The sequence below is a fragment of the Peromyscus californicus genome, unplaced genomic scaffold (genome assembly GCF_007827085.1).
Source record: "Peromyscus californicus insignis strain IS unplaced genomic scaffold, ASM782708v3 Scaffold_3__1_contigs__length_106647218, whole genome shotgun sequence".
Lineage (NCBI taxonomy): Eukaryota > Metazoa > Chordata > Mammalia > Rodentia > Cricetidae > Peromyscus > Peromyscus californicus.
In genome coordinates this window covers 4165102-4183093 of record NW_026294551.1, presented here as the reverse complement: position 1 = coordinate 4183093, position 17992 = coordinate 4165102, and the positions used below count along the sequence as shown (strand labels likewise).

Genomic DNA, 17992 nt, shown 5'->3' with positions numbered 1-17992 from the left:
CAGATGGCTCCGGGCTCCCTCCAGGGGTTGTAAGCCCTCTCTCTTCTATCCTTTCTCTTTTGTTTTGGGAGTATTTGCCCCATCCTTGACTGAGGTTCACTGAGCGTGGCTCAGGCAACCACGGGCATTGGCAAGAACTGGCCTTGGGCAGTACACCATTACCAGAGCCTCCATCGAGGTTTCCGGCTTATCCCTGCTCCATGCCTACTCTATAGCTTTATTATTGAAACGAAACACGACCATTTCTCTCCCCCTGGTTCCCCATCCTCTCTTTCCAAGGAGCCCTGGGAAGTGTCTTCCTAGATTCCCAGGTGTGTATCAGGGCAAAGATCATGAGGGCCCCACACAGAGACGAGCTCAGTGTGTCTTTCAGGTGCCCGTGGAGCCCCCCCCTTCACCCATTCCATAGAAGGGAAACAAGCAGCCGTGTGTCAGCTGGCTTGGCCAAAGTCACACTGTGTGCAGAGTGCGCGGAGGGTCTGTCCTCCAGCCGGACTCCTGGGTGCAGGGGTCCACACCGCGGGGCCCGTCTACCTCCACAGGGTCGTTTCCATTGGAAAGGATGTCCAGCAGGTCAGCCGAGGAGACAAAGTAGAACCTTGGGAAAGCCAGTCTCTTTGTCTCCAGATATTCAGCCAATGCCTTTTCACACACAGCCAAGCTAAGAGGGAGGAGGGAGAAGGGCCGGTCAGTCCTTTTCTACAGGGCTCTCGGCTAGCCCATCCTCTCCAATGACTGAAGGCATCCTGCCTTTCCTCCACAGACCCACATGAACTCAGAGACTCTAACCGGATGCCCCCATTCTTCACCAGCTCTGATCACACACAGGGCTCCTAGTCCACCTCAGGGATAGAATAGGACTAGCCTGTGACCTGTGCCTTCACACAGCAGGTGGCACAGGACCGTGCCCCATCAACACCTCGGCCGGACGCATGGAGATGGGGACCTACCTCTTCTTCAGTGTCTCCAGTTTATCATAGAGGCCCGGTTTATTGGTGGCTTCCACCACGTTTGGTGTTTTCACGGCATCTGCCATCAAGGCCTGGGAGGAGGGGGGGAGGAGAGAAGCGCTGGAGCCCATCTTGTCCTCGGTAGCCATTTCTGGAAACACCCAGTGGCGGAGCTCACCTTGAACTCCAGGTCGATGCTGTCAAAGCGCTTAGAATCCTCTGGTAGCTGGGCTCTGATGTCTTCTGAGCCAATGAAGATACTCTCCAGATGGCTCCAGGTTCTCTGGACCTCAAACCAGATTGAGATGACAGAGTCTGCCGTGGACAGTTTCTGCTGCCAGCTGGTCACCTCCTTCAGGAAGTGGGACAGGTACTTGGACATCATCAGGTTCTGTAGCTGCACCTGGTTGTCTTCCAGGGTCTCCACCAGCACCTCGTCTGACTTGAGCATCATGGTGCCTGTTCTTGGGTGTGGCTCATGTTCAAATTCCATAGTGGTCCAGGTGCTGTCCAGGGTTTTCAGTACCTTTCAGGGGAGCAGAAATCGGGAGTGTTTTGAATGTAAAATGTCACCCACAGGCTCGTGTGTCTTAGGCACTTGGCCCCGACCCAGAGCTGCAGTTTGTGAAGGCTGTGTCACCTGTGGGAGGAGACGCCTCCTGTAGGAGGTGGGTCACTTGAGGCTGTACAGTGCCGCTCACTTCTGGTTCACTTTCTGTTTCACTGTGGATTCACTGTGACCAGCAGCTTCCTGGCCCTGCTGCCATGCCTCCCCACGAGGGAGTGCTCCCCCTGAGGGACTGCTCCCCACAAGGGAGTGCTTCCCACGAGGGAGTGCTCCCCACAAGGGAATGCTCCCCCTGAGGGACTGCTCCCCATGAGGGACTGTACCCCCTCACCTAAGCTAGAATAAACCCTTCCTTCCTTAAACTGCTCATCAGTCATTTTGTTGCAGCAATGAAAAAATAGCTAATTCACAAGCATCGAGCATCCGGGGTGGCCAGCTCAGGGAGGACGCAAAGCTCCTGGGACTCGGAACAAAGCTAGGGTGCACACCGACTTCTGAGCTGAACAAAGCTAGGGTGCACACCGACTTCTGAGCTGAACAAAGCTAGGGTGCACACCGACTTCTGAGCTGAACAAAGCTAGGGTGCACACCGACTTCTGAGCTGAACAAAGCTAGGGTGCACACCGACTTCTGAGCTGAAGGCATTTTGAAACAGTGGGTGTTAAGTTCACGCCGACCTCCATCCTGTTTAGGGATTTTTTGTTTTTGTTTTTTATTTTTCTTTGAGACAGGGTTTCTCCTTTTAGTTTTGGTGCCTGTCCTGGATCTCGCTCTGTAGACCAGCTCGCAGAGATCCTGTCTCCTGAGTGCTGGGATTAAAGGTGTGTGTCACCATGCCCAGCTACTTACATATGTATATGTGAGCATGCACCTATGTGTACATGTGTGCTGGCTGCCCGTGGGGGCCAGAAGAGAGCATCAGATCCCTTGGAGCTGGAGTCACAGGCAGCTGTGAACCTCCTGCTGTAAGGGATGGGATCTGCAATCTGGTCCTGATAGAACAGTAAGACAGTAAGCGTTCTTAACTGTTGAGCTTCTCTGCAAACCCCGATCTGTTTCATAGATCAGGAGATTCATTCCCTGGTGAGTGATGCCCTTGGGGCCTCCTCATAGTGACTGTGGTGTGCTTGAGAGAGAATAGCCAGGAATGGGGCTATTTGAAGACACTGAGGTCTGTAGGTATTGGGTAGTTTTTCTGTCTTGAGCTCTCGAGGGAAGGCTGCTAGAACTCTCAGAGCCAGAGGCTGTCTGAGGTCAGTCCCTCACAGTCACTGAGCTTATCCGACAGTCCCAGGATCCTTTGGGGAGAAGACCATACAACAGCGATGGTGCCTACCTTCTCCATTCCCGATTCCTTTACGGCCTTGTCCACAATGTTGCGGACCTCGTCCTCATACTTGTGGAGGTTCAGTTGTAGCAGGTCTGCCAGGGTGGTCTCCTCTGACATTTCAAACTTCACCTAGGGAAAAAACAGGTGCACTTCATATGAGACCAGGTGTTCTACAGTGGCAGGAAGCAGGCCTCTCAGAGGAGCCTTGGCCACAGGGCCAAGCTTTGATCTGCGACTCAGGGTGTAGACAGAAGTTTCTGTCCCACCAGCAACTCCCAAATATCCAGCAGCTGCTTCCCAAATTACCACACAGAGGCTTATGATAATTATAAATGCTTGGCTGGTAACTCAGGCTTATTACTAACTAGCTCTTACACTTAGATTAACCCATAATTCTTATCTATGCTTAGCCAGGTGGCTTGGTACCTTTTCTCAGTATGGCATTCTCATCTTGCTTCCTCTGTATCTGTTGGTGACTCCAGACTCTGCCCTTCCTCTTCCCAGCACTCTTAGTTTGGTCGCCCCGCCTATACTTCCTGCCTGGCTACTGGCCCATCAACGTTTTATTAAACCAGTTTGAGTGACAAATCTTTACACTGTACAAGAGGATTGTTCCACAGCACAGGGGCTCTGTGACTCAGGCCACTTCCTTCTCCAAGCCTCACCCCTTTCCCTATAAAACCATGTAACCACAGAACCCTCTGGAGTGGGGTGAAAAGTGTATGCCAGAACACAAGTTCACTCAGGATCTCAGGGCATGACCTGCAGATGTTGAGGATCTCAGGATGAGGTCATCCTGGATCTCCAGGTGCACACTAAGTCAGGTGACAGAAGAAGAAGTGAGGCTTTGGGTCACAGCTGAAGGAGGCCACAGAGGAAGTGTGTCACTGTGGAGGCAGGCTTTGAGGACTCATATATGTTCAAGCCACACCCAGTGTCTCAGACCATTTCCTGTTGCCTGTGTATCAAGATGTAGTTAAGTTCCTTCTCCAGCACCATGTCTGCCTGAATGCTGCCATGTCCACCATGATGATAAAGGACTGAACCTCCGAACTGTAAGCCACTCAATTAAATGTTTTCCTTTGTAAGAGTTGCCGTGGTCATGGTGTCTCTTCACAGCAATAGAGACCCTAGGACATACCCCCAATAGGTGACTTCTGTCAGGACAATGAACAGGGCTCAGTCAGCCTAAGGTGAGTAGAGGGAAAGGAATACATTTCCTGCCAGTGGTGGTGGTGCACGCTTTTAATCCCAGCACTCAGAGGGCAGAGCCAGGTGGATCTCTGTGAGTTCAAGGCCAGCCTGGTCTACAGAGCAAGATCCAGGACAGGCACCAAAGCTACACAGAGAAACCTTGTTTTGAAAAAAAAAAAAAAAAGAGTACATTCCCTCTCCTGCCAAGGTCATGGCAGCAAATATCAGCCTGCCAGACAAGATATGCTCACTAGTGCACCAGTGGCCTGACTGCCATAGGTGAACCAACCACATTTTTATGGGACGTGAGGCCTACTCCACAAGGGGAAACTTCTGCCTGTTATTATAGACCCAGTCAGAAGTCCACAGCTGGGGAGGCCATAGGCCATAGGGGGAGCAAACTACTGTTGTTTTGCTACAAGAACACAGTGTCACACTGCCTTCTAAATATTTATGATTATACCCAAAGACGAGTGCTGCTCTCAGCCAGAGCCAGAGAAGCTTCTGTGTGCAGTGACTCATAACTGGTCAAAGTGTTGAGAATGGCTGATGGCTGAATGCTCAGTCTAAATGGGACATCTGCATCGTGCCCTCCAAAGCTCAGAGGACATTGAGGGAGAGGAGAGGGGCTGAAAGAATGTAAGAGCGGAGGGTGGGAGGAGTGGGGATAGGGGCGGGGGAGGGATGGGAAGGAGTACTGTGAGACAGTCTTCTCGATGTGAGAGCCCTGCATAGGACTTGTACAAGATCAAGTCAGTAAAGATTCTGGCATGAGGGGGAGGGGTCCCACAGCAATTAATGTTTGCTGGTGGAAGGAAAAGTCATTTTCTTCAGTGGTGTGACCACTGGTAAGTTACCTCTGCTCTAGTTAAATAACCTCATACCCATCCATGCTCAGGGAGGCACCCCTAAATAAACTCAGTGAGCTACAATAAATAAAAAAAGCAAACAAGAAGACATGAAAATAATGGGGGCTTGGGAAAAGGAAAGGGTTCAGTGGGAGTAGGAGGGGGTGAGGGATGGTAATAGGGGGATTGAGATGGCCAAAATGCATTGTGCACCTGTATGAAGTCAAAGAATTTAAAAAGAGAGATACCAGCAGAGCCGAAGGCAAGCGGGGCTCCCCAAGCTCTGAACCCGCATTGCAGCAGCGGTCCATGCCAGGCTTTGTCAACCTCATGCACCGGCACCCCGCCTCCACCACTCAGGCAGCTCAGGCTAGCCCAACTACCAGCAGCCATCCCGCCCTCTACCGGCATCAAGTCGAGGTACCTGGGTGGCCTGCATGAGCTGTTGCCAGTGGCGGTCTCGGATGGCGGGGTTCTGTAGCTCGCTCACGGCACGCAGGGACGTGATCATGTTTTTCACGGTGTTGTCCAGCCCCACGAAGGCGTCCCAAGGTTTCATCTCCTTGTCCAAGGACCTCACGTCTTTGGCAAACTTTTTACAGTCGATGTCCATCTGCTCCACATTAATATCTTTCCACTTGGTGGTCTTCCAGTCGTCGATGCTGGTGTTGACCTGCAGGGAGAGCATCCTCATCACCTCCTGTCCTTCCTCAGCCCCTGCTCCATCTGCTGTTGGAGTGTGTGGGGAATGTAAGATGTGATGTACTGTCTTTGATTTAAAAAAAAAAAGTGTTAAGACAAACTCCATTAATAAAGAGGTTGTAAAAAAGCTGCTCAGCAGAAATTCAAATTCCTCCAGGGTCAGCGCTTCTTTATTAGAAATGAAAATACGTGTTTGTGGTGGCACTAGGTGCTCGCAATTGTATTCTACTATCAGCTGCGCTGCTTTGACTGGTCAACCTTGTAAGAACCTGGGCCGAGCTCTGGCCACTCAGGACCCCCTTGCATTAGAAATAAAAGCTAAGCAGGACCCGACCCTGCCAGGGGTGCCTTGATGACACTTTGGATTGTGTGGTCATTTTCTTGAGACCACAGTCCCAGTTCTTACATCAACAGTGTCCAGCGGGGGACCATCTAGAACCAACATCAGACTTTCATAAAAAGGGTGAACCAACAGCTGCCATAGAAGCCACTGTTGAAAGATGAACGGGTAAAGCACATGGTGGCGAAAGCCTATGCTGGGCCTTGCTAGTGGTTGGCAGGATTTGGCTCCCTCTCCCTCTGGGAATGACCATGCCACTTGCCTCAGCCGGGACATGGGCCAGGACTTCAGGAGCCCCGATTACCATACTTGACTCAGCATGCTGTTCGTCTGCCTTGTCAACCACACTGATACACCACCTGGATTATCAAGCTTACCTTTGATAGACAGCTGCCTGGAACAGGAGCGTAAGAAATACATTTTTGTTGTTGTTGTTTGATGTTTAGGACACTTGTTACTACATGATAACCTAGCTTATACTGACTAATAAGAAAACCAGAGAAGAAACTTCATTTCTGACAAAAAGAAGAAACAGAATAAACAAACCACCTGAAAAAAAAATTCTACCGAGAACGGCCCCAGAAGATGCTGAGAGCTGTGTATCGACAAAGGCTCCACGCTGGAAGCCACTAGTCAGCCACAGACCCAGACTTCTGGCACAGTCACTGGAGAGGCCTGGACGTGGCAAGAATGCACGACCCGGAAAGACCCAGGGCCTGCAGGAAGTGCAGCTGGAGCCAGGAGTCCTGACGCCTTCACCTGAACAGGACTCCGGCAGGTCAGAGTCCACGCTGCATCTCATCACCCTGTATGTCCCGGCTGATGGGTTTCCGACGCCTTTTCCTGAGCCACCCTGCCTGCTCGTGCCCGTGGTATCCCTGGGCCGGGCTCCCTTTGCTCATGTCTGTTAAGGGAGCAGCCGCCCTCATCTGACGCCAAGTCTGCATGAATCTGGGACTCCCCAGGTCTGAAGGGTGAGAAGCTCCACCCAGCATCTAGGAGCCTCCAGGGTGTAGTATTTTTCTGCGGTAGCTCTAATGGACTCCCTTGCAGCTCTGGCTGGCTTGGAACCTGCTGTGCAGCCCAGGCTGACCCTGTCTTGAACTTCCTGCTGTTTCTGCCTCCCTGGTGCTGGGATTGCTGGTGCGCATTCCTGGGGCATTCCTTACTGTCTTCCAGACATGGCGATTGCACCCAAGTGAACTCACAGCCCACAGGAACCACACGAGACTCGGTCTTTCAACAGTCAATCATGGACGGTGAGGGGCTTACGAGGCCCCACCCCTCTCTGAGGGGGCCATATTCCTCAGTGGTGTAGCCACTGGTAAGTTGCCGTTGCTGAAGTAAATAATTTTACACTACACTCAATAGGCCACCAAAAAAAAAAAAAAAAGAAAAAGAAAAGAAAGAAAGAAAAGTCATGAAAGTCAGAGGACTCTTATTGAGAAGGAGAGAAGGATGGATTGGAGGAGTGGGAGGGAAGAGAGGTGGGGCAGGAGGGAGGCGGGCAATACTGCACAGAGCAAAGCCCAACTGCAAAGTCCTCTGGGAAGTGGCCCCAGAGGAGTCCTTTGGGAAGCTGCTGCTGTGTCTTTAAAACCAGAGGTCCCTCTGGGTGCTGTCACCGCCACCCGCTTCCCCCAAGGCCTGGCCTGGCTCACCATGACGATCATGTCCCAGAGCTCCTTCAGCAGGCGGACCTCCCTGTGGCAGGCCTTCAGCTGCTTGTAGTCCGGCACCGTGACCTCGAACAGGCCGGCAGACTTGCACAGCGCTTCCATGACGCCCTCCATGGCCGAGATGCTTTTTTGTTGCTGGGATGGGATGGGAGTGGACATCAGTAGGCTGCCCCAGCCTGGGTGTCCCCAAACCTGAGTGCCCCACCCTGCCCCCATTCCTGCCTTTTTGGTCTCTTTTCTCGACCATGTCCTAACCAATCTTCTCCATCCCCCAGCTGCAACTTCCCATCCCTTGGTGGACCAGTGCTCCAGCCAAGATGGCAGCCGCCCTCTGTGATACCCTCACTCTGGGATGTAGTAAGAGGCAGCTTGTCTCTAAAGACTCAGATCTGTGTGGGAGTAGATGAAGTCCTGAGGGAATGTGTGTTGTTGACATGGGCACAGCCATGGCAAGGACCCCAGTGCCTCAGACCCAGGGACATGGCAATGCCTTTCTAAAGTCAGGTTCAGGGAGATGGTAAAGATAAGCCCCTAACTCTGTTCTCACTGCCAATGCCCAGGTTCACGGCCATGGACTGGTCATTTTGCCCAAGCCAGGGTAGATCCTCCCAGGGCAGGAACACATGGGGTTCTCAGAGCCTGGGTCAGCTCTGAACTCAACAGGCCTCTTGCACCCATTCCAGGGTCTAGACCCTGCAGACCTCAGCTTGCTGGGCAGATGTGAACCCCGCAAGGTCACATCTTGTGATGTGGACCCCACAACATCCCTATGTGGGATGTTGACAGTGTGTGCAGAAAACATCAACCCTAGCTTCCTCCTCCCTCCTCCCATATGTCCACAGCCTGAGACTGCTGACGACAGAGACCCTCTACTGAGATGATCCTAGACTGATCTCTTCTTTCGGCTGTATACAATAAACCTGCCTCCTGGATTCAGACTATACAATAAGTGCATTGAGTTTCTGGATGGCTGTGTCATCATCCGCGCATACAGCCCACCTGAGCCCAGTTTTTCTGTCTGTTCGTCTGTCATTTCTTTATTCCCTGCAGCCCCAGGTAGGTCACTCCCTGGCCTGGGCAGGTTGTGACGTGTCTACGCTGAGTTTTGTTCATTAACTTATTTTTGAGATAGGGTCTCATGTAGCCCAGGATGAGCAAAACCTCTGTAGCTGAAGCTGCCCTTGAGCTCCTGACCCTCCTGCCTATACCTCTCGGGAGCTGAGACAACTGGTATGCACCACCACAGCCTGATGGATGCCTCAGTCCCTGCAGGGATCCATCCCGACACCCATCGCTTCCATACCATATTCTCATCTTACTAAAAACGACAAGACTGACACAGGATTGCTTTAAAAGTGGCATCGAGATTGTGACTCGGGGAGAGTGATGTGTGAAATGGCCATGAAAGAAAAGGAGAGCCCTGACTTTAAGAATGGGAGCACAGGGCAGAAGAAGTGTGAGGCGACTTGAGGGACCTTGTGGGGTTCACACCTGCCCAGTGAGCTAAGGTCCCCAGGGTCTAACATTTGGGCAATGAGAGCAGAGTGGAGACATAGGCAACACCTGGTGACTGGTTGGATGGGAGAGAGGAGGGGACAGGAGATAAGTTCGGGTGACAGGAAACTGCTTCATGGGAAGACAGTTGGGGATGAGTGTGACAAAGGCAGCCTGTGAGGCTTGCAGGGTGCCCACAGGGCCACGGGCGGTGGCCCTGGAGTAGCTTCTAAGCAGTGTGGTAGAGCAGAGGCTGTGTGGCTAGGAGGGGGGTTATACACTTACACATGTATACATGCACACACAAGAGTCCCATGCACGCACATGCTTGGCCCGAGGGCGGTCTCATTTAAGCCATGTTCCTATTCAACACTCCACGAGGTTCCCAGGGGCACCATGGGGATCTCACCACAGTGCGTAGGTACCTTATTCAGAGACTTGTAGGGGTCGGGGTCACTGAAGGCGAAGGGGGCGTCACGTCTGAACTTTTCCCTAAATTCGTGCTGCTTGAGCTGTAAGGGAGCAAGGGAGGGGCGATACGTGCCATGCCTGGTTCAGAGCATCCCAGCCAGCTGCACTCCCCCCGCCCCCCCCTCACGCCCTCCCCCCCCCCCCGGTGCCCCCACCACCCATCAGGCTACCTCAAACTGTTGACACTTGCGCCGGAGGATGTTAACCTCGTTGGCCTGGAGGGGCGCCACGTTCTGCTTCACCTGAATGGCCAGCTTCTTGGTGTTGGTCCACTGCTCTGGCAGCTCCTGTGGGAGGCAAAGGCCAGGGAGGTCTCTTCCCGTTTTGCCTTTGGAGTTAGTTTTTTTTCTTTTTAAGTATTTAATGTGCCTGAGTGTTTGCCTGCATGTAGATATGTGTACCATGTGCATGCAGCACCCTGAGAGATCAGAGGAAGGGTGTCAGATCCCCTGGAACTGGAGTTACAGACAGTCGTGAGCTGCCATGTGGGTGCTGGGAACTAAATCCAGGCCATCTTCCCAGCCCCTCACTTTTAAACCCTCTCCCGTGAGGTGACTGTAGGCTCAGGAGAGACTTCTAAGTGGCACAAAGTGCTCTTGTCCCACTCAGCCCCAGAATGGTGAACCGAGAAGGCTCTGTGTCCTCTGCCAACCAGCACTTTCTCTACCCTTCATCGCATTCAGCAGCCTGAACCTGTCTACGTTGTACACTGTGCACACGTGCATGTGTGTGTCTACATGTGTATGGATCCATGTGTGCATGTGTGTGCCTGTGTAAGTGCCTCTATGCACATCTGTGCACGCGAGCACCCGTGTGTACATTTGTGCATGTGCGCCTGTGCACCAGTGTACAGTTTTAAGCCTTTTACCCAGGCAGAGGTGTGTGTAGGTCCCACGGTCAGGCTAAGGACCCAGGACCAGAAATTAGAAGACAGGTGCTAACATCCAGGCCACCGAGCCTCCCTGAGCAGGATGAGGCATTCCTGCTCAGCCTGCCTTATGTGGCGCCTGTCCACCCCAGCTGCCCCCTTGCATGGCCTGGGAGCCCCTAGGAACTGGCCACATGCGTCAAGCCTTTATGGCGACAACTGGACCGTGAGCAGGGTGGCTGGGGCAGGCACAAGTCTGTTGCTTAAGGTTCAGACCCAGCCAACTCTGGGCCCTCTGCAGCACAGGGCCATGGACCTGCGGCTCCTTGTCCCTTGTTACTCCTGAGCCATGGGTCTGGACAGTGGTTAGAGTTGGTGCATACAGACAGGGGAATGGACCTGGTGCAGCTGGACAGGGAAGGAGGGAGGGAGGTTAGTTGATGGGCTTGGGAGGAGATGGCGGAAGGCAGGGCCTCCTTGGAGGTCCCCCAGAGGGACTTCCCCCATCCTGCTCAGCCTATAGCCCAGCAGCATAGACTTCTTTCATGTTGACAACAGATGTCATGTGAGCAGTGAATGGCAGGGCACAGACAGTCTCTGGTCCCTTCTTCATTCACTAATCTCCAGGGGCTCTCTCCGCCCTGGGCTCCATCAGCTTTCACACCCACCTGGAGTGACCTCCACACTCAAGAGGATATGTGTGACATGGAGATGGTTTTAACCCCATGAAACCATCAGTAGGATATCCCCAGCCTCGGGGACCACCTTGGCCCTGTTCTCCAGGAGGATTCCGTCTCCTGCCTCGGTACCTCTGGGAATCCAGAGTCTGGCGGGTGTGGAGCCTGCCATGACCTGGCAGAGCGCTGCAGCTCCGCCGGGACCTACCTGTAGCTTCAAGTGGGTCTCCTCTGGCATCTCCTCCCCATAGGTCTTGAGTAGTTCGATGGTTTGCTTCAGGGGCTCAAACATGCTGTCGGTGGCCACCTGCCTCTCCTTGACTTTCATCAAGTGCCCCATCACCTCCACCAACCCGTCGTAGTCCCCTTCCTTGAGAGGTTTCTTTAGGCCTGATCGAGTGATGGTCATGAAGCTTTCCAGATCAGCAAGACTGCAGAGCAAGGGGACTCTCTGTGAGGCGCTCAGCTCCTCCTTGGGTGCTACCTCAGTGTCAGCTTAGAAAGGACACTTGATTGCCATGCGAGACACCACCAGGAGAGGGACAGTCGCTGGCCCCATATGGTCCCCTCAGTCTAGATATCACAAAGATCCTATTAACTTAGACCAGGCTGATTCCTGAGCCAGACCTTGAAAGCCACAGCTCAAAGTGGCCAGCGGGCCTCCCAGATGGGCTCATCTGGAGAGCATGCTCACGTTGCTGCGGCTGATTCTGATGCTACAATTACTGGCGGGCTGTTCCGGCAGCCTTCCTTCCAGACCCAAGGCTCCCTCACGGAGCTCGAGGGGTACTTCACCTCCCCTCTGGCTTCACCCTCTTACCTGCCCCTGACTGGTCACACACCGAGCCACAGGCAGAGGTGGAAGGCCCCAGTTTCTCTCCCAGGCTGCCCAGGGGTCCCAGGGAGACCCGCGTGGGTCTTACGCGTGGGTGTCCCAACAGTGGGTTGTAGCCTCACCTGTTGATGACGTGGTTGCTCAGGTGTCGCTTGAACAGTAAGCTCCAGCGCTTGATGGTGTTGAGCAAGGCCTGCTTGAAGGGCCGGCAGTCACACTGCAGCCAGCCGTGGAAGACCTTGGTGTTCTCGCACCTGGACACCTCCTCGTACAGTTTCTCATAGGAGTCGATCTACCCAACACAGTCGCGGGCTCCGTCAGCCATGCACCCGCGCTTTCCCTGAGACCAGCACTGCTTTCTGGCTGGCTGTGAAGGGCAGCCAGGTGGCCCAGGGTGCCAAGACCACTACACCACCTGCTTGTCCTTGTCCCAACACCCCAGGGTGCTTTCTGCTCCTTCCCTTCAAGGGGACAGTCTGACAGAGGGGTTGGGATTGGGGGACAAAGGCTGCCCCTCAACTCACGGGAGTGCTTGCCTACTCTGGGCTATCCCATCCTTGTGAGGTGGCTTCCTCTCACTTGCAGGGGACAGGGGTGGGGGGTGGTTTCCTCTCACTCAATGTGGAGATCTGCAGGGACTGGTTCCTTTTTCTGGATTTGATGTTCTGACACCTGGGCCCTTGCTGACCCTGGAGGCTGATTCCTAGACAACAAGCCCTTGCCTGGAGCCGGCCTGAGTGTGGGGCTCCCAACCACCTCTTACTGGGCTCTCACGGAGTCTTATGCTCAGGATCAACAGTCCCCTGTCCTAGTCACCACAGGACAGGGCACCGGCCAGCTCAGCACAGTACCCTCACCAAGCTGACTGAAGCTATTCACACTACCAGCCTAGTAGAACCTGCTGAAGGCTCTTCCCAGAGCCTTGGCATAGAGGAGCCACAGGGGCAAACGACAGCCCAACCTTGCTCTGCGTCCTGGGACACTGGTGCTCCCCCATGTGGCATGGTTCTGTATGGCATACCACTCCTGGCCTCACCAGCCCTGAGCCACAGTAAAACCCACGTTGTAATCATGCCTCCCAGGTTTCAAATTAGGCCCCGAGGTCATCTACCAGAAGATGCAGGAGAGGATGACGGGAGGGGGGGGGGGGGGACACAACACACACAGTTCCAGCACACACACCTGCTGCTGGAACTGAGCCAGGGTGGGTGGTGTCTTGGGGATGGTGTCGTCCATCCGGGTGTCCAGCTCCTCAAGGGTGGGTGCGTGCCCAAAGATGAGGAAGTTCTTCATAAACTCTTGAAGGTCATCCACCCAGAGGTAGGAGTACCTCTCGAAGGAGTCCTGGTACTCCTCAGCCACCTTCATGGCCCCAATGACCAGGCTGGATACTTCCTCCCGCATCTCTATGAGGTCTGTAGTGTCCTCCAGGTCTGTCTGCAGACAGGGGAGTGGGGACAATGGATGGGGAATTTGCTTCCAGCCCAGAAGAGTAGTTCTCTATGGGTGAGAGTGCTGCTGAGTAACCCGGATGGGGAGCCTGTCCGCGTGCAGCGCCCTCTTGGTACAAGTTTTGGTAAGGGTGACTTTAGTCTGTCTGACCCCAAGGTGACTTGGGTGCCAGCTCACCCATTCTGTATTTGTACAGACCTTGGCTGTGTGACATGTGCTGGGATGGGCAATAGGGACACAGACAGGGCTCACATGGAGGTGGGAGTGGACATCTGTCCAATCATAACAAACCCAGAAAATGACCTCCTTGTTAAATCTCAGTAAATGTTATCTATGATATATGAAAACTGATTGGATCTGCACCTGGCTGTTTATGAGGTCATTAAAATTCCTCATTACATTCTGCGAAGATCTGCGCTTCAAACTCCCTCCCAGATGTACCCCTGCTTCTGGCTAGTAATGCTAGGGAAAGTGATATTCTGTTTTTGTACATTTCTACATGTCTAATGATTTCTGTTAAGTTTCATTTTTATTTTGATCTTGATGCCTTTCATCCTTCACTAGTTCTCATCATGCAAGTTTAAATCTTCTAACGAAAACAGACATGTGCACACACATCCCCCCCTGCCCTCCCCTGCCCCCCCACAACAAGACACCTTCTTCCAGCTGCTTGCTATCAGAGAACCCACACCACTGGACAGTGCCAATGAGGCAGAAACCTAGAGAAGGAAACGCCTCCACGTTGTGTAGCTATGCTCAAGAATCAAACATGACTTCTCCAAGGAGGCTCCCCCAGAACTCAGGAAGCAGAGGGACCTCACGAGGGCCAGGAAACTCCTGACACTTACAGGATTCCAAGCTGACCCCAGGCCATCTGAGCAGTAACTGCAGGCAAGGGGATACTCTGAGAGGGCTGCCTGCGACTCCTGCAAGCTGCTTCAGAGATGCAACCATTGTGACTTGTCTCCTGTACTTGGGTGGGCTTTTTGGTGGTACAGCTGCCTTTGAGCAACCCACAATTCGCTCAGGAACCCCAGTAAACTCACTGGTTCTCTGAGCCAGACTTGAGTGGGGCAGGCTCTCGGGGTTACTGTCGGTACTCTGAGATGAACTGACATCTGTTTATGACTCCCCAGGAAAAGTCACCTGACATCCCCTTCACATGACCTGTCCTCATATCCCCTTGGCCTCATCCTGGCTGCCACCAGTAGACACTCAAAAGTTCAGTGTGAACCCACAGAAAGACTGGCTTCTGTCAGCTTAAATGAGACCACAGTGGAAACAGTGCCCCAGCCTCACAGGGATGCTCTCATAATCAGGACTGCTTCCCAGGCCTGGCTCATTGTAACTGCTCAACGGGGGGCAGGCTATCCAATGGCTCCAGTTTGGGATCGACACCGAAACTCTGGGTTTTGTGTTTTACCATACCCAGGATCTGAGCAGACTCAACAATCAACACGCTCAGATCCAATGGGTGTGGGAGGTGGCAGACGGCATCTGCGGGAGTTCATCTCCATGGTCAGCTTGGCTGGGTTTAGAATCATCTCTGGGTATGGCTGTGAAAACTCCTAGAGTGACTGACCTCTGGTGTGAAGAACCACTCTGAATGCAGGAGGCACCATTTCCAGACTAAAGCATCAGGGAGAAAGCCGGCTGAGTCCCAGCATCCATCGCTCTCTTCCCAACTGGGGACTGAGCAGACAGCAACCACAAACTCTTTATCACATTCTGAACTGTCATCATCAGGCTTTGCCAGGCTAGGCCATCACCAGCTGGTACCCAAGCAGGGAAAGGCATAAAGGTGGCAGTGGGCCGAGACTGACCTTGTAGTTAATTCTGCCCTTGGCCAGACGAGGGATGAGCCTGGCTACATTGTAGAGGTCATTGATCAGGCCCTCGATCAGTGCCAGGAAGCCGTCCTCTTCGCCCATCTCCAGAGACGGGTTGTAAGTCAGTCCTTCCTCATCCAACTCCATGCGGATCTCAAACAGGGGAGCAATACTCTCCTGAAATTAGTCATTGGGGGTTCAGTGCCTCAAGCTGCTGCTAACTGAGGCCCAGTCGCCCATTCAAGGCTCTAACTAATGAGTGGCTAGCTCTTGCTGGTTCGGACCACTTCAGCCAGGTGCACAGGCATAGACTCAAGGCCAGCAAGGACAGGCTGGGCAAGAGTGTGAGGAGGCAGATCGCCGAGCTCAGGGCAGCCAACCACCAGCTGCCTGGCCCTGGGAGAGTCACTTCACGTAAAGCCAGTATCATCATTTCATAGGATGGAAACAGTGGCTATCCATCACTCCTAGCTACCATGAGGACAAAGAATATGTAGCTAGGTAAGTTCTCATATTCCCATGTGCCTGCAGCCAGTCTATGTCTGGATGCCTCTGGTGAGGCTGCAAAGCCACGAGGTATGAGCCCCATCTGCCAGGGCTCTTCCCATTACCCCAGGGACTCTTGGGTTATGTGTCATGGCCTACAAGTGGCTAGGCTGTCCTTTCTGTGGCCACCTCAGACTCAGGTCCCATCAGACCCATGACAGATAGACTCTGGGCCCCCAAGTTCTCTATGCCAAGGAGAGCTATTTACTAGTGTTGAGAGGCCCTACAGGGTATTGATGGTCAGTCATCATGAAGGATGACCAGGCTTTTCTGAACACTAATGCAGAGGCTGGCTCCTGCCATGGGGCCATGGCCACTGGGAACTCTCTGGCAGTGTTGGGGGGAGGGGGACCTTTGTGGTTTTGGTGGCGACTCCCCTTGCTCTGCTGCTGTGAATGACACCTTGTCAGCTTTATCACTGACATTCAGCAACAGTGTGGGGTTGCTTTGTGAACCTTATGGTCGGGAGCAATGCCTGCTTACATCAACAGAATTTTAGGTCTGCAATTTGTTATGGCTGTGGTTGACACGAGATGGGCAGAATTCTGGTCACGAGGGTAGAGTCTGACTACAGCAGGCTTGGAGCTGCAAGTCTGTACCTTTGGGCCTTTCCTTCTTCCTCCATGAAATTATACAACATTAAGACCTGCTCCACAAGGGCCCCTCGCTGATCTTAGACTGTGAGCTGTGTGTACATCTGTTGTCTCTAACTCACCCAGCCTCTGGTATTCTGCTATAGCAGCAGAGAACATACCAAGATAATTACTGACCAGCAATGGAGACGTGTGTCGGGTTTGCACATGACCCATCTGCCCTCTGTGGCTTCTGGGAGGCCCTCTCAATGCCACCACCCTGTCCTGGGCTGGGTGGGTCTTTGCCTTCCCCTACTGGCAGCAGCAGGACCCTTTGGGAACTGTTGTATTACAGTATAGAATCGAAATGTGCCCAGGAGCTTAAGTGCCTGGTCCCTGGTGTAGCAGTGATAGGACCATGAGAACTCTGACCTCATCAATGGACTAATCTGTTGGTGGATTTGTAGCTTCCTGCCTGCCATGGTGTGAGCAGCTTTGCTCATCAACGGGCTCCCCACCATGGGGCTCTGCTGACCACAGCCCAGAAGCAAAAATCTTTGAGATGGTCATCTATAAACTAGATCTTTCTTCTTTGAAGTTACTTTTTGAGTTCTCAGGTGTTCTGTCACACTGTAACAAGGCATGGGAGGGAAGGTGTCATCCCCTAAGAGAACACAACTCAGTGAGACTCACTGGCACACCTTGGTTACACAGAGGTGAAGCTTAGCTACTGATGTTACTGGGAAGAGTCCCTCTGCCATAATCCTGAGAAGGGAACAGGGGTAACTGGCATCACCCGGCAGCAAGGTGGTGCTCATTGGGGGTGCTCTCTGGCATGCAGGACCTTTAGTTTTAAAACCATGGCAAGCTGGCCACCACCAACAGACTTTGAATCTGTTAATCCACAAAACTGCCTGCTCTTTCCTCAGGCAAATCAGAAGCAGATTCCAACACAGATCTCTCTCTCTCTCTCTCTCTCTCTCTCTCTCTCTCTCTCTCTCTCTCTCTCTCACACACACACACACACACACACACACACACACACACACACACCAGTAACTTACGTCCATAGTCATGTTGTCCGTTAAGTAATTTAGAGATTTGCGGATGAAGCGGTCAAACTCATCTAAGACCATGCTGTCAATATAGTTGACGTAATCCTTCCAGGACTGGCTGGTTGTATCTGCTCTGAACAGTTCTGCATTTTCCTGCGTGGAAGCACACCATTGGCTGTGATTTTACTGATGTGCACTTAGCTCTCTGTTCTGCTTAGCCCATGACAGGATGCATCATTCCTGTCTTTGTTTAGTTCAGAGACACTCAAAGCAGATGTTTTAAGCCCCTTGAGTGTGTTGGGCTCTTTGTCATAGAAGGCTTCATGCAGGGGGCTTCCCCCGATTCCTGTAAGGTATACCTCATCTTTTAGTTTTCAGCTCAGATGTGACCTCCTCCTAAAGGCTGTCCTTGAGCGCCCACTATTGGTCTTGGGTCAGGATTCCCATCCCTGGCCTCACCCACATTCTCTTAAGCAACCTGCTGTTTATGCCACTACAGCACAAGTGACAACTCTGAATTATCTTGTCCTTTGATGACCATCTTTGTGACAAAGAGCTTCAATTATCCTTTCTGCAGTTGCA

At 52.8% G+C, this 17992-nt stretch overlaps 1 protein-coding gene across 2 annotated transcripts in view; it reads right to left on the bottom strand.

Moving 5' to 3' along the window:
- The window catches only part of Dnah17 (dynein axonemal heavy chain 17), a 122233-nt gene that overhangs the window by 81492 nt on the left and 22749 nt on the right, over nucleotides 1–17992 (bottom strand). The window contains exons 17-30 of one of the 2 annotated variants that reach the window (XM_052755897.1): nucleotides 17420–17563; nucleotides 15232–15414; nucleotides 13139–13393; nucleotides 12079–12248; nucleotides 11330–11552; nucleotides 9747–9863; nucleotides 9518–9617; nucleotides 8351–8352; nucleotides 7594–7719; nucleotides 5315–5563; nucleotides 2855–2977; nucleotides 1129–1476; nucleotides 951–1042; nucleotides 535–661 (exon numbers count right to left, since the gene is read on the bottom strand). In XM_052755897.1, coding sequence (XP_052611857.1) covers nucleotides 535–661; nucleotides 951–1042; nucleotides 1129–1476; nucleotides 2855–2977; nucleotides 5315–5563; nucleotides 7594–7719; nucleotides 8351–8352; nucleotides 9518–9617; nucleotides 9747–9863; nucleotides 11330–11552; nucleotides 12079–12248; nucleotides 13139–13393; nucleotides 15232–15414; nucleotides 17420–17563 — 2259 coding nt within the window. Of the gene's footprint in view, nucleotides 1–534; nucleotides 662–950; nucleotides 1043–1128; nucleotides 1477–2854; nucleotides 2978–5314; nucleotides 5564–7593; nucleotides 7747–8350; nucleotides 8353–9517; nucleotides 9618–9746; nucleotides 9864–11329; nucleotides 11553–12078; nucleotides 12249–13138; nucleotides 13394–15231; nucleotides 15415–17419; nucleotides 17564–17992 lie in introns of both variants that reach the window. The other variant, XM_052755898.1, reaches the window with a different exon arrangement.